This window comes from Corythoichthys intestinalis, chromosome 15 (genome assembly GCF_030265065.1).
Source record: "Corythoichthys intestinalis isolate RoL2023-P3 chromosome 15, ASM3026506v1, whole genome shotgun sequence".
Classification (NCBI taxonomy): domain Eukaryota; kingdom Metazoa; phylum Chordata; class Actinopteri; order Syngnathiformes; family Syngnathidae; genus Corythoichthys; species Corythoichthys intestinalis.
Genome location: NC_080409.1, coordinates 45307645 through 45333045, shown reverse-complemented (window position 1 = coordinate 45333045; position 25401 = coordinate 45307645). Strand labels below are relative to the sequence as shown.

General features: G+C 38.8%; 1 protein-coding gene across 3 annotated transcripts in view; it reads left to right on the top strand.

Moving 5' to 3' along the window:
* The first annotated feature begins 1681 nt into the window (after nucleotides 1-1681).
* pacrg (PARK2 co-regulated) overlaps nucleotides 1682-25401 on the top strand; it is a 475481-nt gene continuing 451761 nt past the window's right edge. For all 3 annotated transcript variants that reach the window (XM_057859058.1, XM_057859060.1, XM_057859059.1), the window contains exon 1: nucleotides 1682-1844. In XM_057859058.1, the coding sequence (XP_057715041.1) occupies nucleotides 1776-1844 (69 nt within the window). In that variant the 5' untranslated portion in view covers nucleotides 1682-1775. The remainder of the gene's footprint in view (nucleotides 1845-25401) is intronic.

The window sequence follows — 25401 nt, the reverse complement described above, 5'->3', positions numbered from 1 at the left end:
AGATTGGACTATTGCAACGGTATATTTACGGGTCTTGATAAAAAATCAGTCAGGAAGCTGCAGCTAGTACAGAATGCTGCAGCCAGAGTCCTCACAAATACAAGGAAGCTGGACCACATTACACCGGTTTTGAAATCGCTACACTGGCTTCCAGTGAGTCAAAGGATAGACTATAAAATACTACTGCTCGTCTACAAAACACTTAATGGCCTTGGACCAAAATACATGCTTGATTTGTTAGATTCCTATGAGACATCTAGACCCCTAAGGTCGTCTGGAACCGGTCTTCTGCATGTTCCAAGAACAAGAACCAAGCAGGGTGAGGCAGCATTTAGTTATTATGCTCCTCACCTCTGGAACAAGTTACCTGAACGTCTGAAGTATGCTCAAACTGTTAGCTCTTTTAAATCAGGGCTAAAAACGCTTTTGTTTAGCACTGCATATCCATAACTGTCTATATATTTCAATCTACTTGCTTTCTATTCCTCTTATGCTTATCTCCATTGCTGATTTCAATTATTATTATTAGTAGTAGTTTTTGTTTTATTTTTATGTATTTATTTTTATTCTATTTGTTATTAAATGTGATTTTTATGTCTAATTTTATTTCCGATTTTGATTGTCTTAAATGTGATTTTTATGATCTTCATGTGATGTAAAGCACTTTGAATTGCCTTGTGTTGAATTGTGCTATATAAATAAATTTGCCTTGCTTGGCTTACCCCGTTACTGAAAAAAATAACGCCGTTATGTAACGGTGTTACTTATAACTGCGTTATTCCCAACACTGTACATGATGCATAAGAGATTATGTCATGTTTACTCTTTGGTCATGTCGGTCTGATCTAAGAAATTGTGAACTTACGTATTTCATTTTACTGTATATAAATTGCAAACTGGAAGAAAAGTGTTATCTATAGTGCGGAATATGTGGTATTTTTATTGGTGTGAATGAAAGTCAGTTTGTGGCTTTTTAAAAATATATATTTTTTCTTTTTTGAAATTTTAGAGAGAGACAGTTGCCTTTCAAAATAATAACAAAATAATCTGGTGTATGTGAAAGCCTGTTTGTGGCCATTCAGGAAAAAAATATTAAATATTAAAAATATTTCAGGCCTGTTTAAAAGCATCTTTGTCACCTTAGAAAAATAAAGTAAAAAAAGCAAATTCACAATATACATGTTATCCCACGTGGCAACACCATGCTTTCAACCATTAATAATGATGATTATTTCCAAGATGGGTCACCTTCAGTTAAGTGCTCAACTCTTGCTGTTGAAAAAAAATGCTGACTTTTAATATGAGACATTCATTTAGCATGTGGAGTGATCCCACAAATCATTTGACCCGCCTTGTGTAAATGCTTGCATGCAAACACACTACAAGTGTTTCACCACACTGACCTCGCCATGATTAAAATGATTAGGCAGAGATATAATTAATCATCCTAATGATCTAAACGGGGTCTGTATATTAATGAATTGTGTGCGTGGGGGGGACGCCACCGTTGAATAATTAAGTGAAACCTATTATACAAGTATTAACGCGGAGAACTCCTGCTGATTAACAGCAACACTTTTTGGCTCTGTATTTTTTTTTATTTTTTTAAACCGCTGCTGGCCGGTTGCTATGGTAACTAGACCTCCGGGGAATACGCATGCGTACACGTGCGCAACAACTACCCGCGGCGTCGGAAGAAAGTTGCATAGCAACCAAACGCTTTAATTTACGACCTCTATACCAGAATATAGACGCAAAAGAGACGATTTGCGGGCATGTTGAGGAGTAAACCAACGCCACACGCTCAAGCGTTTACTATCAAGGCCGCAATGAAGAACTCCATGGTGAGTGACGTCGTCTTTTGAGGTTGGCTAAACAGTGACGTTAGCATTAGTAGCAGTAGCGAACTCACCTGTTGTTCTTCAGGTGAAATTAATGGAATGAAGTGACGCCATATACTTGCAAAAAGATGTTGATAACCTTGCTACTTTACCAACTATTTATTCATAATCATCAGCCATTTGTCGTTCATTGGTAAGAGATACCAAGGGTGAAATTGAGGAAAAGCAGAAACATGATTTTGAAGCAAGTTATATCGGGAAATCAGAAGCCTGAAAAAAAAATCTGTAAATCACATTATAGTAGACTAGGGCAATGTGAGACTTTTTTTTTTTTTTTTTTTAACATTTCCTCTGCTTCAAGCAAGCTCAAACAACAAACCAGTAAAGTTTACATATTTCCCATTAACTTAGAATGTTTCCTAGCATATCAGAATGTACTCAGGGTGGATAGTAGGGATGCAACGATAGAGTTAAGTCACGGTTCGGTACGATTTTCGATACGAGCGACACGATTTTTGATTCGATTCAATTAGGGCTGCAGCTATCGAATACTTTAGTAATCGAGTAATGGGCTGAAAAGCCTATCGATTAAACGAGTAATCGGATAAAACATTTTTTAGGTAAAGAACAATTATAAATATACATAAAAAAGACATTTCATCTGATATTGAACCATTTTCAGTCAATCAATGTCTTTATTTTCGATGTACATTGTTGAAAACAGCCAACAATTGACTCTCAGCTGTGACTAGAATAAAAAAAAATCACCAATTCACTGCTTTAACTCCAAAAACTTATATAACCAGATAAAATATATATATATATATTTCTTACCTAAAAATGCCATTACGCTTGATAACACAGATCACATAGGTGTTTTTCCCACGTGTTTCAATTGAATTTTCATTTGTGTCAAGCCATTTTTAAGTTCTAGTTAAGTTTTAAGTTCGTCTAAACTGTAAGTCCTGATAGGATTTTGAGTAGGGCTGCAGCTATCGAATATTTTAGTAAACGAGTAATCGACTGAAAATTCTATCAATTAATCGCGTAATCGGATAAAACAAATATATTTTTAGGTGAAGAGCAATTATAAATATACATGAGAAAACAAGACATTTCATCTAATCTTGAACCATTTTCAGTCAATCAATGTCTTTATTTTCGATGTATATTGTTGAAAACAGCCAACAATTGCGTCTCAGATGTAACTAGAATAAAAAAAAAAGACTAATTCACTGCTTTCACTCAAAAAACCTTTACATCTTATTAAAAAAAAAAAAAAAAAAAGATTATATATACCTAAAAATGCCGTTACGCTTGATAACACACATCACTTAAAAGTTAGGATTTTTTCCCACGTGTTTCAATTGAATTTCTATTTGTGTCAAGCCATTTTAAAGCTCTAGTTAAGTTTTAAGTTAGTCTAAACTGTAAGTCCTGATAGGATTTTGAGTTTTTGCAGTGTTCAAAATAAATGTGATACAGGCTGTATTGGAGCACATTAGGGACCAGTGCTACTTGGCGTTTTATCCAGCAATGACTACTGAGCTAAAATTGATAGTTGGCATTATTGAGTTTTTATTTTACACCCTTATCACTCCACAACGCTATGTTATGTTATGTTAAAGCCTGTATGTAAGACACGTTAGCCACGCATCGAAAGTGGTCATAATTGATAGAAACCTAGCCCTCCGCAGGGCTAACGTTACTTGAGCTAGTGAAAGTAACGCTAATCTTATTTATTAACACTTAGCGCTCTTTATTAGTGCTTAGCGCTCTACTGCTTTAAGATGGCGGCGGTTTACTAACGCTGCCCAGACGCGGCCGAGTCTGTCATTTCGCATCTAGTTCAACATACATGTGATCTCTATGAGACTCATCAGACGCTACCTGCTACCAACGTAGCATCGTGGGGGCTAGTATTTAGCAACGTCGGCGTCGTTTGTAGCGGCTGTCGGGTGCAGTAGGTTTTTTTTTTTTTTTTTTTTGCTTCTTCCTCTACGCACGTGACATCAGCGCGTTGTCTCGCATTAAAAGTAGTCCGAGCAAAATGTGATGCTTAGAGCTGTCAAAATAAACGATTACTCAAGGTGAATAAAATTACTCGGATCAGTTTTTAAACTCGAGTTACTCGAGTTGCTCGAGTATTCGTTTCAGCTGTAATTTTGATTTTTTGCAGTTTTTCAAAATAAATGTATTGTAACATATCAGGTTATAATATGGCAGGGATATTTGCATGCCTTCCTGAATGCACCGCGTGACGTGCGGGGGTGAGGGAGGTGGAGGAGAGTGAGAGACGTGCCTTCCTGTTGTTGTTGTCGTTCCACAAGTTTCCAAAAAAGAAATAATTGCAACCTAACGAAGCGGGTGACTCTTTGTTAACGTTACAGTATGATACCTGCTGTATTGGAGCACATTAGGGGCCAGTGCTACTTGGTGTTTTTATCCAGCAATTACTACTGAGCTAAAATTGACAGTTAGCTTGATCATATTTTCATTTTACACCCTCATCACTCTACAGCGCTATGTTTCACAGATTAAATAAAGCCTGTATGTAAGACACGTTAGCCACGCATCGACAGTGGTCTTAATAGAAACCTAGCCCTCCGCAGGACTAACGTTACGTACGTGAGCGAGTGACATTAACGTTAATCTTATTTATTAGCGCTGCTAAGTGTACTGCTTTAAGATGGCGGCTGTTTACTAACACCGCTGATTCTGTCAACTCGCATCTAGTTCAACATACATGTGATATCTACAAAACGCATCAGATGCTACCTACAACCACCGCATCATGCGGGCTAGTTTTTAGCAACGACGGCGTAGTTTGTAGCGGCTGTCGGCTGCAGAAAGGTTTTTTTTTTTTTTATTGCTTCTTCTTCTCCGCACGTGACATCAGTGCGTTGTCCCGCATTAAAAGTAGTCCGGGCAAAACGTGATGCTTAGAGCTGGCAAAATTAAACGATTTCTCGAGGTGAATAAAATTACTCGGATCAGTTTTTAAACTTGAGTTGCTCGAGTATTCGTTTCAGCTCTAGATTCAATACATTTAATGCTCCAAAACAAAAAATACAAGTGTTTTTAATATTTTTTAATTTTGCTAACAAGTAAAAATAACAATGCAATCATATAAACATGCTTTATAGTGCATAATATTTACGTGCTTACTTCTTACTGATCTGAAGAAATTTTGTATAAAAGTTCTGAGAACAATCTTTACTGTTTTTAAAGTGAGGCGGTACACACTATTGATTGCTATTACTCTCATAGCAGGTATGTTAACCATATGACAAAAAACATCCTATTTGAGTCCATCTGTGTTACGTACTGAATTAACAATATTTGCAGCATTATCTATAGTCACTTGTAGGAGTGGGAACCTCTTGGTACCTCACAATACGATACGATTTGCGATACAAAGCTCACGATAACGATGATCTGAAGATATAGCGATACAACGATTTTCGATACATTGGTCAGGAAATCATTCTACATACAACTAATAAATAGAAAAACAAGCTTTTGCTGTGAATTGGAATGAGGTCTATGGCCGTCAGTGGCAGCCAATGCCAGGCAATGAATAATTTTGGGCCATGTAAAGTCATTTACCTGTTGATTTTCAGTTACTTCTTGTTAATTTGGGGTTATTTTATGGGTCACTTGCTGTTTATTTTGCGTTACAGAACAGGAAGTGACCTGGGAATCACCCAAATGAATAGGCAGTGACTCAAACTCAACAGGAAATTACCTGTAAATTACCTAAAATGAAAAGCAAGTGACCTGTAAATGCCCCGAAAATTGGACCGAATGACTGTAAATGCTCTGGTTTTGAATGAACATGTGTTCCCTGTCTAAATGGATTGGGTGTCGAGCACTGTTAATGGCAGCCTTTTTAAAAAATGTATTATTATTTTTTTTGGACACCTTTTTAAAACGATATCTCGATTCTTGACAGGAGCATATCGATAACCTTTTGGAATACAAAGTACACGATATATCACCATTTCGATATTTTGTTACACCAGTCACTTGTATGGATTGATTTGGCCTGCTTAACTTCCATTCAGTCATGGCGTTTTTTAATTCATCGATGTAGTATATGGACTACGCGTCCCAAGATCACTCTGGGCTCACGCAGCCAATGGCATGGGACTTGGGGGGATCTAACGTAGGACATCGAGGTTGCTATTTGATATCTAGCGTGTGCGAGCGAATGTTGTCGAGCATTAAAAAAAGTTAACAAACGCCACAGAAGTCACATCATCTCATTACTGCACAACATTGGCATTTGACAATCTTCTTCCATAAGCAGGACGAGTTCGAAGTACAGCGCTCTCAATTTGCCACTCATTGTTCATCATGTAACCGTGAGTTAGCTCTCTGTGACCCACGGTCTTAATTTCTCTGTTGTCAAAGCGAGGTTATTCGTAGCAACCAAGTTGACATTATATCGGCGGTCTTTGTTGTACGTATCCTTAAAGACAGTCTTTGTTTAATATGTACGAGTGTGGATAGCATATCAGCTCACCCAAAATGCGGCCAAACAACGGATCTGTGCGACGTTGAAGCCGCCTCTTTAAGCTTGTCTTTCCTCATGAGCAATGATCCTCGTGCGCCACAGCTCCCACCTGTCATCCAGTTTGGGGGAGGAGCGGAGGAGGGGGGCTGCTCGCGGCAGAGTTTGTTTTTTCAAGGCAAAGCTGCGCCGGACATTTTAGCAAGAGAAACGACAAAAATACATTCGGAAAATACATTTTGGGAGCTTTTCATTTGGATCGAATGTTTTCGCGTATTGATTCGAAGAGGGCGTATCGAATGGCTCAATATAAAACCGAGTAATATTGCATCCTTAGTAAATAGTATTGAAAATAGGACTAGTTAAAAAAATGGTATTGTGTCTTACTTTACCCATCTAATGTACAAACTGAGACAGACTAGAAAAATAAAGGGGTAAAGTGAACCAATTAGTGCTAAACTGATTGTTACTTTTTCCAATATCAAAAATCATAATAGTAAATATTGTGAAAGTTGGAATCCTAACAGGTAGCTTGACAATAACACAATTCAAACTGTCAGAGTAGTAACAGCATTCTTGGGTTTGGTCGATTAAACACATTTTTAAAACACCTGAATGCAACTCAAGAGTAATACATCATAATATGGCAAAACTACCTATAGCCAAAATATGTTTCTTGGATCACTTGTTTCATCTTCAGAACTCTCTTTATCGGGCAAGTGGAACAAGGATATCAATCTTCTCAGAGTTGCTAACTACAATTTTCTTTTTTTTTTGTCTTTTTCGGGTTGGTCTTGTCTTTGCAGCTTTGCCTTTTTCCAACCAATTTCTGACTGGGACCATGTGGCACATGAGTCAAATGACCAGGCTTATCCAGGTGGACCATGTGCAGTGGTTGGATTAGTATCCGTTACTGAATTGGCTGAAGTGAGTAGTTCATCTGCAGGTGGATCATCTGCATGGGTGGTGCCATCCAGATCTTCTGTAGTGGCAGGCTGCAGCTAACGGATGGTCCAAATGCTGAATACAAGAAAATAACTAGATCTAAATCAAGATGTGATGCTGTGTAGTGCCACTGCTGACATGAAGGAGTGAAGTGAGACATCTCATTTACCCAACATCATTTGCCTCACTTTACCCCATCGCCACAATTTTGTAAATAAAAAACAACACAGGCTAATCTTAAGCTAGCATCATCACATAGTTTTTATATGTTGTTAGTTCGTCAACGTGTGTGATAAAATATTTTCAAGGTAAATCAATTTGCTTTGGCACAACAGCTGATTAGTTTACAGATAAAAAATTTACATGCAAAAAATATATTTTTGTGGAAAAAAACATGTTTACGCCAGTAGGAGGAGGATCCCCTCTTCATGGACAAGGTGAATTGGTAGTGGCTTGAAAACATGATGGTTGCTTAATCACATGTGCTCCCTGACTGTGTCTCACATTACCCCAAAAAACCTTTTATATTTAATGGAGAAGGAAATACATTTGAAAACAAGGTATCACTACACCTATTCATAGGATATGTGTATGAAATAAACTTGTATTAGGCCATTTTGTCCGTCATTAAAGTATTCAATAAAATTTCTAATAAAAGGTATACATACAAATGGGGCTTTTTGGGCAATAATAATGATTTCACCTTGTTTCCCGCTAAAACAATGCTGCATAATTAAAGATGAATGTTGCATCCAACTAAAAATGGTGTGGAATTAGTATTGGATAACATATGATGATTTATTAAGTTTTATTTCACACTAAAAGTAGATGATTTTGCCTTGTGAAGCAATCAGCAAGATCATGCTGGATTCATTCACCGTTTATTTAAAAAAAAAAAAAATTTTTTTCAAGTGTAATCATGAGGCCCCCATGCTTACTTTGTTTCTTAGTGATACCAGTTTTATCTCCAACTTTGTCCTCCTATGCAGAAGCAAAACTTCAAAGGTTAGACGTCACCAAAAAAAATTAGAAATTTTAAAATATGGAAAACCTTTTCATTAGTTTGTATTTTAGACTGCTCAAGAGACATTTTATCTGTTTCTGAAAGCACACACTACCAAATAAAATGGAGAAAAACCAGAGTACTATTTGAAAACACAGTAGTACCGTATTTTTCGGACTACAAGTCGCACCTGAGCATAAGTCGCACCAGCCATAAAATGCCCAACAAAGAGAAAAAAAAACATATATAAGTCGCACCGGAGTATAAGTCGCATTTTTGGGGGAAATTTACTTGATAAAATCCAACACATAGAACAGATATATCATCTTGAAAGGCAATTTAATATAAAAATACGATAGAGAACAACATGCTGAATAAATGTGCAGTGTACAGTGCATGAACAACGAAATGAGAATATACTGTCCTTACAAGGACGCTACAGCTCGGTCCCGGCTATACAGTGAACTCCCAAATGACGATGCTGGACGTCCGTATAATGTGCTGAATCAATTTGGTGCTTGATACCAAACAGGTTCGCATCAACGTAAAGAAATGATAATTAGGTGCTCTTAGAGCAATGACATTAAACGGTTAGCATGCGTTCGCTAGCATTAGCAAATCGTTCAAACAACCACACAACTGGCTCTAAGTGTCCGATCGCGAGTGGAAAACACACAGCAACAACAGAAAAGATGATACACACAGGCTTTGCCTCTGTAGAGATATTTTGAAAGCATAAACAACGTAGGTTCGCAGCCGTGTCTCTCTCTCGCTAACTCGCCCACTCACTCACACCTACGTAGCTGTCCGTCTTCTTCTGGCGTGTGAGTACTCTTTTTCACGTAAACAAGTGCGAGTGCGCCCCCACGTGGGCGTGAAAACGCCACAAACTAAAAGCATGCATTTCAATATAAAAAAAAGTCAATAATACAATTGAACACACATTGCAAAAGGCTGAACGCGAACGTGGCCATAGCTATTGAGTTATTCAGATAACTATAGCATAAAGAACATGCTAAAAAGTTTACCAAACCATCAGTGTCACTCCAAAACACCACAATAACATGTGAAATGATAACATAATGTGTTAATAATTTCACACAAGTCGCTCCTGAGTATAAGTCGCACCCCCAGCCAAAATATGAAAAAAAACGCGACTTATAATCGGAAAAATACGGTACTCATGTAAAGGACATTGACTTTCAGTTGTAACACTATGCAACAATATAGAACAAAGGAAAACATTCATTGTATTTCCATTTTTTGCAAGTTTTTGTTTTATTTGGAATCTAATTAAAAGCAAATCCTTTGTGGTCCAGCTAAAACAATGGGGGGTAGGGGGGAGAAGAGTACTGTAGTGCTGCAGCTATGGATTATTTTAGTAGTTGATTAATCTATCAACTAGTTAGTTTGAATAATCGAGTCATCAAATTAGGAAGCTTTAATGCGTTGCAGATTAAAGTTTAGGAGATGTAAAACAAAGGCTTGCGCTTTCAAAAGAGCAATAAATGCAAACACAAAATTCCTGAGTGTTTCTTCAAACTATGCAGAATTGCACTTTCATTTAAAAATAAATCAAAATACCTGAGTTTAGCCTTAAAAAGTATTAAAAAAAAAAAAAAAAAAAAAATGGGTATCAAAGTACAACATAAGAACAATTTGGCTAACCTGCATAGCATTGCAAAAGTCCACTAGCTTAAATGCTGTGAAATGCTAATCTCTAAAGAAAAAAAAAACCTCAGTTTAAACACCTATTCCCACAAAAAACAAGTAAATATGTCTTTAAATTAAATTACGAATGCATAAAAAACATATTAGCTTATTCTGGTCTTAACAGGGAGCAGTTGGATTCAGACAAGTTAAATGAGTTATGTCATATTCACTGTTGCCACTACAGGGCAGTATATCCACCCAAATCAGTCAATGCAAACCATAACAATGACACTCTGATGAAACGAATACTCAAGGCAGCAAATTTGATTCGTAGCTTTTTTGTAATCGAATTACTTGAGTTGCAACACTATAGTCATGTCGCACTTATTTCTGGAGACCCATTTCATAAAATGTCATTTAAAATCACACCTTCAGAGTAATCTAGCCTAAAAAAGGCCCGCATAATGTGAACTTGACTTCATATTACGAAGCTAAACCCCTTTCTTTGAAGTATTTATATGCTCATGAGGGAGATGCCTTATTTTCTCTTGAAATTTTGTTAGATCTTATTTTTATATGGAAACCGCAAACGTACACATACATAAAGCATCATTATCCAAACGGATTGTTTGACTTCAGTGAGAAACTGTTTGATTTGTTTTGCTGTGTGTGTGAATTTCATAGCCTTTCAATGTCACCCCAAAAATAGCTACAAATTTTACCTTCTGAAGCCATGGGCCACGTGGAAAAAATGCAAATGTCTCTGCGTTAACACCTTGGAGAGGTTGCATTAACATGAAAGTGTAGAGAGTGGCGTACATGATTGCGGTATTTACATATCTGGGGCACATGCTGTAATCACATGTCATAGAATTTCTCATCCACGGAAGCTGGATCAAAAAGGGCTTTTTTTGGTATATTCATTTTTCTTTGAGGTGACCCTTGTTTGTAGGTCCACGCTTGAGTGCGTCAAGCTTTTTGTACACCTCTGCTTTTAAAATTGTGTAAAATTGAGTCCTCTCCTGGAAAAAGCCAGCCTCCTTTTCCAAGTGAATTGCCTCATAGACAAGTGTGAGTTTCAGCTACCTTGACGTTACTCACCAGCCATTTTGCCTGTTGTCATTCACCTTTTTATGATAGCAAAGTCAGAGGCATACAGTGTATTGTATTTTCCGCACTACAAGGCACACCTAAAAGCTTTCATTTCTCTTAAAAGCCAACAGTGCGCCTTATTATCCGATGTGTTTTATATAGACAAGTTTCCTGAGCGAAATATGGGCGGCGCCATCTTGGAAAATGTCTGCTCCGAAACGCCGGTTTAGAAAAAACTTCATTAGTTGCGGTTGAAGTAAGCAGTGTGTTGACAAAGTTAAAGCTGCAAAATCAAACCAAAAGAACCCACGGAATCTCCCAAAATGGATTCAGCATGACGTAGATGAGATTGCATGATTGTTCTTATCACTTCGTTGATCATTCGTGAACAAAATTATAACAACCTGTGAGGTGTAGATTGATATGCCGGCCACTTGAGTGACCAAAATGAGGTGAAATTAAAAATTATATTACATTTGCCGAATGCAGAAGGGCTGACACAGATTTTGTTGTGACAAGGAAATTTTTATCAGGTATGTACACACAGTAGGGAAAATAAGTATTTAGTCAACCACTAATTGTGTTTTCCCACTTGAAAATATTAGAGAGGCCTGTAATTGTCAACGTGGGTAAACCTCAACCATGAGAGACAGAATGTGGAAAAAAAAACAAAATCACATCGTTTGATTTTTAAAGAATTTATTTGCAAATCATGGTGGAAAATAAGTATTTGGTCAATACCAAATCATCATCTCAATACTTTGTTATGTACCCTTTGTTGGTAATAACGGACGCCAAACATTTTCGATAACTCTTCACAAGCTTTTCACACACTGTTGCTGGTATTTTGGCCCATTCTTCCATGCAGATCTCCTTTAGAGCAGTGACGTTTTGGGGCTGTCGTTGAGCAACACATACTTTCAACTCCCGCCACAGATTTTCTATGGGGTTGAGATCTGGAGACTGGCTAGGCCACTCCAGGACTTTGAAATGCTTCTTACGAAGCCACTCCTTTGTTGCCCTGGCTGTGTGTTTGGGATCATTGTCATGCTGAAAGACCCATCATGTCTCATCTTCAATGCCCTTGCTGATGGAAGGAGATTTTCACTCAAAATCTCTCGATACATGGCCCCTTTCATTCTTTCCTTTACACAGATCAGTCGTCCTGGTCCCTTTGCAGAAAAACAGCCCCAAAGCATGATGTTTCAACCCCATGCTTCACAGTGGGTATGGTGTTCTTCGGATGCAATTCAGAATTCTTTCTCCTCCAAACACGAGAACCCGTGTTTCTACCAAAAAGTTCTATTTTGGTTTCATCTGACCATAACACATTCTCCTAGTCCTCTTCTGGATCATCCAAATGCTCTCTAGCGAACCGCAGACGGGCCTGGACGTGTATTGGCCTTAGCAGGTCTGGCAGTGCAGGATTTGAGTCCTTGGCGGCGCAGTGTTACTGATAGTAGCCTTTGTTACTGTGGTCCCAGCTCTCTGTAGGCCATTCACTAGGTCCCCCCGTTTTGTTCTGGGATTTTTGCTCACCGTTGTTGTTATCATTTTGACACCACGGGGTGAGATCTTGCATGGAGCCCCAGATTGAGGGAGATTATCAGTGGTCTTGTACGTCTTCCATTTTCTAATAATTGCTCCCACGGTTGATTTCTTTACACCAAGCGTTTTACCTATTGCAGATTGTCTTCCCAGCCTGGTGCAGGTCTACAATTTTGTCTCTGGTCCTTCGACAGCTCTTTGGTCTTGGCCATAGTGGAGTTTGGAGTGTGACTGACAGAGAGTATGACTGACAGAGGTTGTGAACAGGTTTCTTTTATACCGATAATGAGTTAAAACAAGTGCCATTAATAAATGGGGGTAAATTAATTAATAAATAAATTTAATTAATTAAACGAGTGGAGCTACGTTAGACCTCGTTAGAAGAAGTTGGACCTCTTTGACAGACAGAAATATTGCTTGTTTGTAGGTGACCAAATGCTTATTTTCCACTCTAATTTGGAAATAAATTCTTTTAAAATCAAACAATGTTTTTTTTCCACATTCTGTCTCTTTATGCCTGCAAACCGGGCCCCTTAGGCTACGTTCATACTACAGGTCTTAATGCACGAATCCGATTTTTTCGTGTTTTTCCGACTCGAGTGAGGCATTAATTTGACTGTCTGAACGTGACAAGTTGCATAGAACTAGACCGTTTCAAATCCGATCTGGGTCACTTTCGTAAGTGGTTCAAATCCGATCTGAGCCACATTTTACCAGACTGTCGCGGCGGTCTGTTCTGTCCAGTCTCTCAAATCGGAATTCATGCAGCAATTACGTCATCAAAAAGCGAGAGAGACGCCACGGTAGCGGTGCAGCTGTGCGTGATTAGCACCTAGCTTGCCTTGAACACGGCTTTTTGGGAAGGGTCGGACTTGACAACAGTCATAAAAAAATAAAAATGGGTTGAGGATAAGCCTGAAAATGATCGGTTTTCTGTCTGCGCCATATAAGCAATATTTCAACATTGCTTACAAGGCCGAGAGTCGGGGCAAACTGCGCGTATGTGTGTGTGACATGCACGGACAGTGCATGCATGCTATCGATCCATATACTTTGAATATAAGCCTAAACTGGGATTATTATGTCTGTTATTTGTGTCCTCTTTTTAAAAAGCAAAATATGATATCCCTTGAATGACGGATGACAGCCAGCATGTGTGGTCATTTGTTTTGATGCTTCTGCGCATGCGGGTCGTCTTGCTCAGCGCTTGTCGGACTGCGAATTAGTGCGCATGCGTAATACTTGAATGGTCTCAATGGACAAAGGCAGTCTGAACGGGCACGCCTAAAAAACAGATATGACAAAAAAATCCGATTCGTGCATTAAGACCTGTAGTATGAACGTAGACTTAGAGGCCCGAGTGCGGTCGCACCTCCAGCACCCTCCTAAGCCTGTTCTAGGGCAGTGGTCCCCAACTTTGTTTTTACCACGGACCGGTGTGAAATGGACTTTTCTTTTTTCAGGTACCGGCAATGTGTAGCAGAAAATTACAGTAAATATAAAATAACATGACAGAGCTAAAAACGAGCATTAAGTGCAGGGAAAATGTAACTCACCATACACTGAATCAATCTTTTTTTAACAGAGCCCTCTCCTAAAACTTGACGGCAGTCGTTGCTTGCAGGCATAATAACTTCTCCAATTGTGAAAGATTTCTTGGCTTTAGCAATACGGTTCCCCATGAGGTATGATGCTCTCAGTACATTTGCTTTTGTTGCCTCGTTTGCTAGCTTTTAGCCACATATTATGGAGAATGGACTTGGTTGTAGGCTCGTCTTCTAGCTCAGCAGGTGGCCTTTTTCCTGTAACAAAGCTGTCCAAAGACGTCGTCACCCACAGCACACAGCCAACAGCAAATAACGTTACTGTTTGCATTGACTGACGTTGGGCTGCTATAGGTGTGGAAACACCCCAGTAATGGAAGCCAACAACAAGATGGCGATGTACACAAATCTTAACTTGGATTAATCAATAGTGTCAACAGGCATATTGATGTGTCAAGAGGCACAGACCAGATTGCGGTCTTTAAACATATTATTTATTTCTCTGTGGCCTGGTAGCAAATACGTCACGGACAAGTACCGGTCCCCGGCCCGGTGGTTGGGAATCCCTGCTCTTGGGTATACGCCGCCTCTTGCCTGGGATAGGCTCGAGCATACTTGTGACCCTGGTTAGCAGCATAAAGAGTGGAATTTCTTCACAATTGTTTTAGTTATAAACACATTTCTGATCAAAAGCCTTCTCCACAAAGGCGCCCACAAAGCCTTTTAATATTCATCATCTCCCAGGAGGAGTCAACCTGAGTGATGCTCTCACACCAGGGGCTAAATTCTGGGAAAAATACAACAACAACCTCAAAAAACTGTTTTTTAGCTTCCTGCTACTCGTCTGCCGCCCCTGTGTTGTTTTCCTCCCTTGCAGTCGCTGACATATCGCCTTGGAGAGGGCAGCTTTGCAGCAAGCTGTGATTTGTAGGTTACGACAGGGCCATTTCAAGCCTTGAAAGGCTACTGGGACTTGAAGCATAGGCTTATTATACTTTAAAGTATTTGTGACCATAGAAATTGAATCACTAACACCGGCCTCTGAAAGTCTTAGCCATTTTTTCCCAGTGATTCATCCCCCATGTATTCACAGAAAAAAAGAAGAAAACAATGCAGTTTATATTCCGGGGGGGAGGTCGTCACCTTGTGTTGCAGACAGTGCTAGGAACAAAGCTGTTATTCACTGTGTCGGTTGCTTCTTATGCCGAGGTGGTAGAAATAACAGCAGGTTCGAGGTGTCAGGGCAAACACCTGCACAGTGTTACAGTCAGTATAAAAGATTTTAACACACCTCAAATCCTCTTTTCAAATGCGAGGTTTTATGATGTAAAAAAATAAATAAAAATGGTGCAAAAAAAAAAAAAAAAGAATTTGAAACCTCAACTTCAGCATGGGGATTTAGCTTTGTTCGAAATTGACAAATCATTTTTTAAATGACAGTTAATGCAAACTAAATGACCCCAAATATGGTTTTGCTGTTCTGTTTGGCTGGAAATATATATATTATATATACCGTATGATTCGGACTATAAGTCGCATTTTTTTTCTGAGTTTGGCTGGGAGTGCGACTTATACTCTGGAGCGACTTATGTGTTAAAATATTAACACATTATTATATCATTTCACAAGTTATTTTGGTGTTTTGGAGTGACACTGATGGTTTGGTAAACTTGTTAGCATGTTCTTTATGCTAGTTATCTGAATAATTCTTAACTCATTCACTCCTAGCCATTTTTACCGGAGAAACCCCCTTCGCTCCCGGCCGTTTTACTGGATTTTGACTGATTTTGCAAAGCACACCGAAAATTCTGTTCTTTTGCGATATAAACATGGAACTCACTAAAAGAAAATTAGACTCTCTTCTTTCAGCAGAAAAAAAGTTAATCTTTTTTCCATTCTTTAGAAATCAGCATTCGAAAATAGCTTAGTTTGAGCAATTTTCCAATTTGTGATGAAATAATAGAGAAATTAAGCTTTTTGTGAAAGCATACATTTCAAACATAACTCTGACGTTTACTTTTTAATCTTATTGAGTAAACACTAACAACTTTCATGTTTTTTTTTTTTTTTTAATGAATTTTTCAACACAAGAAATATTGACTATTTTTTCAGAGGAAGCAAACCGAAAATTGTGCTTTCACTTAGAAAAATAAAAAAAATGATATATCAAAACGTGATTGGCAAAATACATTGAATGAAGCTGTGTTCATTAATTTCCTGCAAGATAAAGTCTACATTAAGCAAGTGGCAATTTGGAATTGATCCCTAATTAGTCTAAATGAATCTTGAATCTAAGTGCAACCTGATTAAGTGTAATTACGTTTTAGATTGAAATATAAACCTACTTAAAAGACTTTAGTCGGTAATTTAGTTTTCGAAATTGGGCTAATGGACTTGGACTGGATTTGATATAAGCAGTGACACAGTATGCAACAAAAGATAATAAGGCGCATGATGAAATCAGCTTCTGGTCTGATATATAAAATGCTTGTTGGACAGTTTCAGGTCACTGTTAATCTTTAAAGGGATCCTCTACCTTAAATACATATGGCTCTAATAAACCACAATTGTTCTCTTGTACTAAAATATGTTGTTAGCAACACATTAAATGTTAAATCAATGGCAATATTTTATAATATTTAGTACATATTTTGACCGATAGTTGGCGCCATGTTTTGCGGGCTCGCAGTGATGACGTTAATGGGATGTTTCCAAATGTGCAGCATGTCCAACAATTGCGTATTGCTGCCTAAACTCGCGAAGTAAAATGCCACGATCTGCTGCTTTTGGATGCAATTTCCAGTCAAATGGAAACAAGGGGAGTGACAAGAGTGGTCAAGGTGGAATTATTATTTTTTTGTGAATAAATGAGCATAAGTGAAAGCTTCTCCCCTTTTTGGTCCCTGTATGCACGTATCCTACTTACCACGCGTTACAGCTGGCGTCTGGCGCCCAAATATTTTTCTTGGATCCTCAGTCAAGTAACGGATCCGTCTATTTCCTGGATCTGACTGTCCAACGCGGCTGAAGTATAACAATTAATCAACAAGATGGCATGAACATTATTAACATTCTGTTAAAGCGATCCATGGATAGAAAGACTTGTAGTTCTTAAAAGATAAATGTTAGTACAAGTTATAGAAATTTTATATTAAAACCCCTCTTAATGTTTTCGTTTTAATAAAATTTGTAAAATTTTCAATCCCAAAAATAAACTAGTAGCCCGACATTGTTGATGTCAATAATTACACAATGCTCATGAGTGCTGAAGCCCATAAAATCAGTCGCAATCAAGCGCCAGCAGAGGGCAACAAAAAACACAAGTAACAAGTGGACATTGCACTGTGCTGTCATTTTAATCTGTTTGAGCGGGGCATGTGCGTTAATTGCGTCAAATATTTTAACGTGATTAATTAATAAAAATAATTACCGCCCATTAACACAATAATTTTGACAGTCCTAGTTTTAATATCAAATTATTATAACTCATACTAACATTTATCTTTTAAGAATTACTTGTCTTAAAGATCGAGCATCACTTTAAACCTGGAATACTTTCATGTGCTACACGTTCTGAATGTTGCTGGGCCAACTTGTTCTTTGTTGATGCTGTTAATACGTTAGGCTACTAAGGGCAGCCTCAAAAACGGTGAAAAAGTAGTTTTCAAAGAGCTATTGAAGGCATATAAAATGTTTTTTGTTCACTGGTACCATCAAAAGGAAATAAAGCCTCTCTGTACTTCAACATTTAGCAATAGGGCGTATAACCCTCAATTTCCTCTCACCAGGTGTCAACACATAGATTAGCGTTTAATTGCTAGCGTGCACTTGAAGTGGACCGCTGTCTCAATGTGTTTTTGACCTTTGCGATACTTGCGGAAAACACAATTCGGAAAAATACTGAGGAGAAATGTGCCATACCGTGACCTCTTACGAAGCGCTTGGCTGATTGTGTCTTATTATGTTTGCTTTCCACAGAGCTCTCTGGACAATTACACTGGCCTTTGTGTTTGTTCCGTTCTCCTTGAAGGCCTTGTAGCCTGCATTCTAATTAAATGTCTTTTAATGGAGAATGTTTATTGCCCCTCGCAGAGCCTTTATTTTCAGCTCTGGAGTTAATTAGCCCCGTGTCATGTGCTAACCAACGCAGAGGACGTGTTGACCTGTGCGCCACCGAGGAGCTTGTCAGTCTTCAATAGGAACACATGGGAGCCATCAATGTGTTTGCGCTCACTTTAGTCTCAGTGAGGTATTTTGATGAAGACAATGACCTTGAAATCAATTTGCTTGATATGGTGTCAGCTAATGGGGTCTTATTGCGCTTAAGGGGGATTGGTGTTAGAAGCCAAGTAATTATGCTGAGCAGTCTATTTTGTATTCATTTTTTTAGACATACGTTTCATGCACCAAAGGCTGGCTTTACAGCGTACTTCTAACTACCTAATTCCAATTTACTGCCTATATTGTCCATTAACCATTTAAATGCTTATAAACAACTACAAGAGCTTTTCAATTTACAATGACACCAACATTTGACATTTCGCAGTGTGTGTAGCGGTGTAAGAATACAATGTCACAAGAGGGCACACTCAGTTACCGCTGTGCTTGCTTTTTATGATTTGTTATAGGGCTGCAGCTATCGATTATCTTGGTAGTCGATTAATCGATGAACTAGCTAGTTCGAATAATTGAGTAATCGGATAAGGAACATGAAAAATCAGAATAACTGAGCTGAGCCACAAATGGCATTATTATTATTATTATTTAAAAAAAAAATGAGGATCTATGTACAACAAAAAAACAACTGGCTAACTTACATAGCAAAAGTCCGCTAGCTTAAATGCTATAAAATGCTACCGTTTTTGTTTTTTTTAAATAGTGCTCTCAACAAATGGTTCAGACACATATTCCGACAAAAAAACTGCTTGATATAGCTATACGCTAAATTACGAATGCATTAAAAAACATTAGCTCAAACAAAAACTTGGTTTACATTGGTCTTAACAGGAAGCAGTTGGCTCTTAACAGGAAGCAGTTGGATTCAGCCATGTGAAATGAGGCAGACCAGAGGGCAGTGTATCCAGCCTAAGCAATAAAACTAAATGCAAACACTTTCAAAATAAACCATTACATCGCCACTTTAAACGATTACTCGAAGCAATAAAATTTTAATTCAAATATTTTTTTCTCATCGAATACTCAAGTTAATCGATTAATCGTTGCAGCATTAATTTGTTATATTTGATTGTTGCATTATAGCGCACCATAATATAGTACTTTTCAAAAGCACATGAAAATGACTTATTTCGATAGGATAAAAAATATTTCAACATGTTTTGTTCCTTGATATACAGTACTGCCCACAGGTCTCATCTCATCAGTAATATTTTTTGTCCCTTGCAGAGAGTAACACATATGACTGAGAACCTTGTTCACGAAAGACCACAATAGGCGAACATCAGTCGTGAATGCTCTGAGACTGCAAGGGAAGCTTGGCCTACTCCGTAATGTCAAAAAATAAATGATCAAATGTAGAGGTCGACCGATATACGTATCGGCCGGCTGATATATCGGGCCGATATATAAACTTATCTCCAACCCCAGCCACCAGCCGATTGACAAGAAAAAATCGTCCGATTAACAAACAAAAAAATAAGCCGAAAAAATTTTTTGATCAGGCATCTGTGTGGGCAACTGCGGCCGCTGCTGACTGACTGTAGGACCCCGGATTATATATCGTTAGCATTAGCTTTAGCATAGAGAGCATTCTCTTAAACTCTCACTTGTTTACATCTCGTTGTGACGTCCTGGTGGGTTTAATAATTTGAAATAATTTGAAAACAATATACTGTTCTTGCTGAGTGTGTATTATCATGAAAATGAGTGCTGCGTTTGTTGGTTTGGTAGTGCTAGACCGAATAAATTGTCTAAGTCTCAGGTCATCATTGTAAATTTGAAGCTGTTGAAGCAATTTTTAAAAATTGCCTTTATAATCTACGATCTACATCAGTACAACCATCAGCATTTGAAAATCCCATATCGGTCGATCTCAAATCAAATTTATACTGTTGTGTGTAAATGTCATTGACTAAATATGCGCTACAAAGCGCTCAACCTCTCAGAATGTTTTTTTCATTCATTCGTGCAGCTTAACAGTTCTTCAAACAGTGTGGACGCTGATGTGTCTCCAGAGTTGAGAGTGCTATGTTCCACTACAGTAAAACAAGATGAGTCATTGGCTAATGGCTGGGTTTATCCCACCCATCGGATGCTGTGCGTCTCTGGCGGTCTATGGGCAGTGGGCGGGGCTCAGTTTGCCCGGACGCTTGCTTCTCCCTCATGATGATTAGATGATCTGTCTGAGGCTGAATCCCTTTTTGATTGACAGTGAAATGAGCAAATCAGCGATCCTGTCGTATTAACATCCACAAGAGACATTTTTCAATCTTCATTCCTTTGTTACTGAGTTGAACCGGAGGCTCTCATAATCGTCCTAGCGACACTTGCTTTGTTGAAAACGACTTGCGAAAAGTTGAGCTTCTATTTCTGGTGTTTTTTTTTTTTTTTTTTTTTTTTTTTAATTATAGGTGTTTGTGTTTAGAGACTTGACGTCTGGCACTCTAGTTTCTTTCCCTACCAAGCAGCGGGTGCTGCTGAGGCCCTCCCCCATCACAAAGCACTCACAGGCGGACACAATTGGAGCTTTCCCTCATTGAAAGACCTGCATCCGGCACTGGTACACATGGGTGCTTACCTTGTGCACTGTGTTTCATCTTTGTCAAGACAATTTGCTGGTATTTTGTCTTGACGTTCAAATTTGTTCCACTTGACGTAGTAAACAATTTAGTCAACATTAATATGCTGGACCTACTTGACAGTGTTTGTATTGTGATTAATTAAGTCAGTTTTCATCAAACATAATTTTGCTTTGTTCCATTAATATGTAGCACATTCTCCTTTCCCTTTCTATATGCAGATGCCAAAGCGCCTCAGTGGCACAGCGCACCACTTGGCAGCCACTTTGATAATACCTTCAGCTTTTCTTACATGGGGGAGGGCACCCAAGAGATCAATCAGAATTTCGGAAACCGCTACAAATGTTTCTTTAACAACATTCTCCTATATTTGTCAAACAGTCATCAATGGTTATTGTAGGTACACCACTATTTTCATAGGATCAATTTACGCCCAGTGCCCCATTCACAATAAACCCGCTATAGCCTAGTGCAGTAGTCTGTTTTGCACCCTAAGTCAGCAAAGATAAGATCCACCGGGTACTGTGACCCTGAACGAGTTAAGTGTTATAAAACATTGATGGATGCATTACAACCGACCATCTGAATATCATTAGCCTCCATCAGGATTACCTACTTGTCCTTGCTGTGGAAGATGGAGTCCTTCTGAGTGTTGAATGGCAGACAACTAATAGCAAAAAAATAAATATATCTGACAAACACACATATACCCGCAATCACAACATTCCAAGTGGTTGTGTTTTTTATTAAAGAGAATTATAATACTAAGGGGCTGTGAGATATCAATAGAACCGTTATCTGGCAAGATAACAAATATTAATAAAGTTAACAACAACAAAAAAAAATCACATTCATGAGCAATTATCGAAAATAGATAGAAAATTATGAACATCTCCTAATGTAAGCCGGAAACAGCCGAATGGGGTTATGACGTCACAACCAGGAAGCAAAAGGTCGAGGCAGGTGCCATCGTTGTTTATCAATGAGAGAGTTGCGTTCGTGTTTTATCAAAAAATTGCTAAAATGGTTTTAAACCTGTCGTGCTATGTGGTGTACAAATAGCCATTTGTCACATTGTAGTACCCATGAGTTCCCGAATGCGAAAAAAAGAGCTGTACTACGCAGACAATGGGTAAAGTTCGTCCGTGCAAGAGGGCTAATTTTGCAGACCCAGCCTCCGGCACGGTTTTGTGTGGTGTGCATTTTACACCTGAAAGCTATTTGAACTATGGACAAATTAAATCAGGTTTTGCTAATAAATTGCTGCTGAAAGCAGATGCGGTGCACACCATACACGCGCAGCCACCTAAATGTCCCAAATATCAAGAAAGAGGACGATGACTGGCACTGATGAGACCACCCCACCACCCCAGGCTAAGCAAAGGAGGGGACTAGCCAAGCTCGAAATGGCCAGAGTGAGTACTCTTTTATAATAAAAAACATATCAGGCATTGGATATAGGACTGGACACATGTATAAATTATCGCTCGTAAAATATATACAACAAATCCTCTAATCCCATTCATATTTGTGTCTGTTGGCAGAGCCAAAACCTATGATTGCACAATAAATGATAATTGTTCTATACAATACTTTATTTTGCGGTCACGGTTTATTGGCTTCACAAAAAGAAATGCAAAACAAACCATTCGGTGTTTCCCACACGATCTGTTGCCGGTGTTTCATCAGTGTGATTGCTCCCCTCAATGATCGTTTCATTAGGCTGCATTGGCTTTCGTTTTGGCTCAAACTGATAACCCAAAACACCAACGAAAGGTTCATAACTCTCCTCGTCACTATTAGAAGAACGTTCAATACGTCGGATTCGTCGCTGCAACTAGAAACAAAATTGTCTGCCATTATCGCCGCCATTCAGTACTTTGTCAGGACCAAAGCACTCAGCCGGGTGTTTCGTAGTTGTGACGTCACGCATACAATATGCTAGTTTCGGGGATCTCGGGCGCCAGTCGTTTTAGCTTGACAATCGATCCCAATTTCTAGCATTTTCTTTGTGTTGCGACGTGTGTAATTACACGAAGTGGCATGATATGAATCCAAAAGGCATGCGTTTATGGATATATGATGGAATATTAGCATTTCCCCAGGTGCTGTAATACTCTTTAAAGAAAATTGCTGTTCACGTCACATGATTCGGAATCTGACAGGATCCCCCTCCACAACAGAGGGCAAACTGGAAGCAGCCTCATCTCGAGACAGTGGAAAGGGGAAGGACTGCAAGGCACAAATAGAATCAACACTGTCAGAAATGATCCACATGATTGCGTGGCAACCTATTAGTTTCGACTACCTTTGCTCCTTACGTATGCTGTTCGGTAATATTGACGAAAAACTTCCTAACACGTGTTTGAACAACATAGCACGCCGTGGCAGGAGGAGACAGGCAACCTGCTTGTGATTTATTCCCTCCACATTTCTTCATCCCAATTTGACTATAGACCCCACTCACATGACGTCACAACCACGCCTCCGCGCCATATTGTCCGTCAGCTCGTCGTGTTTACGCATTACTGCTACGTAAATTCCTCCTATTATGGCGTGTTTTTCTGCTCGTTAACATTTGTAATCAAAATGGTGAAGGCGTGTGTGGCGGTTGGTTGCAGTAACGGAGAAGATAGATGGAGAGACTTGAAGTTCTACCGTATTCCGAGAGACCCGAAGAGGAGAGCGAGATGGACTGCTGCAATTCGACGAGAAAACTGGGCACCAAACGATCACCACAGATTATGTAGTCGTCATTTTATATCTGGTAAGATGCATTTAATATATATTTAGAAGGTTTTGGGCTGACAACCACAATTAAGATCATTGCGAGGCTAATCGCCGACAACATACAGTTTCAAATTCAAGATGCTTATTTCTTCCACCATCATTAGATTTTGAATAATATTTAGCTGGTACCAAGTGAAAGAAGCTGGCCTCGTCTACAGATCATCAGTTAAACAGGTGTGTCCAAACCTTTTACAAATGGGGCCAGATTTGGTGTGGTAAAAATGCGGGGGGCTACTTCGGCTGATTTACATAGAACAATATATTTAAACAAATTTTAGCAAGCCCTTCTGTGTGTCACATTTGCTTTATTATTATTTTTTTAATTCATAATTTCAACAATCTCGTCTTTGTGGCGTTCTCTTTCGACACTCGGGCTCTTGCGAAATACTGCTGCTGTGAAATTAAACTAGCTTCAGGTTGCTATAATTTCTCGCTGCGTATCTTCCCTGTAATGTTGTCGTACATGTCAGCGTGTCTTGTTTGGTAATATCGCGTCACATCGAACTCTTTGAAAACAGCGACTGTCTCTTTGCAAATGAGGCAGACACAGTTGTTGCGTGTTTTATTGAAGAAATAGTCTATTATCCACCTATCCTTGAGGCGTCGGCCATCGCAGTCAACTTTTTTTTTTTTATTGATTGTCGCCATTTTAGAAAATTGGAAGTAAAGGGTCACACGGGGTAATGTTGCTTAGAGTGCTGCTCTTAAAGTTTTTCAAAGTTTCGTGAGAATAGGCTGATTATGTGTGGACAAGATAGTTGTAGATATCAGGGTAGCAGATGTCAGGCAGAGAGGGCGAAGACAGCGGGTCGAAAAATATCGATTTAGGCATCAAATATGGATCTGGCGAATGGATAGACTGAAGCTTTTCCACATAACGCCTTTTATGCAACGCATCCAATGAGTTTACAGCGTCTGAAAGCACCGGGGCTTCCATGAATTGCACTATAAATTGCACGACAAATTGAAACCATTGAGAATACGGATAAACAATGACGGACAATATGGTGGCCGGATACAGCGACACGTCATTGTGTGACGTTGGTGAGTGGGGTCTATATGTTTCATTTCGCTTCCCTTGATGCAGGGGGTTACAGGGAGAGGTGCCGTTTCACCTCCTGGAACCGATCTCTGGCGCATACCTAGTCTTAGACATAGCTTTGCATGTTCTTCTAAAGGCCCTCATTTCTCCCTTTTGATTCCAGGCAAGTGTTCCAGCAAGATGGCAAATGCTCAACGCTCCATCTGCCACTCTTGACACACGTTTCTTTTGGTCTTGTCAAACCTAACTGACGTTGTTTGGCCTATCTGTCTGAGTGCCTATGCGAGGTTGTGACACAGATGCTGAAGTGGGTGCTAATGCAAGAAAATGTGCCAGACCTCTAAAAAAATAGGTCTTAGTGAATATAAAATAAGAGAATATAAAATTCTTTTTAAAGGTTAGCTTTGCTGGATTTTCCCATTTACCTTTTATCAGATACTCTTATAATAGGAGATTTACTGAGCATGAGGTGTCAGTGTCACTTTGACAACTCCTCCAAGAGGGAAGATGAAAAGAAAAATCCATCTAGGGGAGAGTTGATTGCAGTTTTTTTACGAGGAAGTTAAGTTTTTTACAAGTGATGGGTAAATTCAACGACAAATATTGGAACGTGAACAAGATTCAGCAAAAAAAACCAAAAACAAAACATAACTTTACAGGTTACTTTGATTA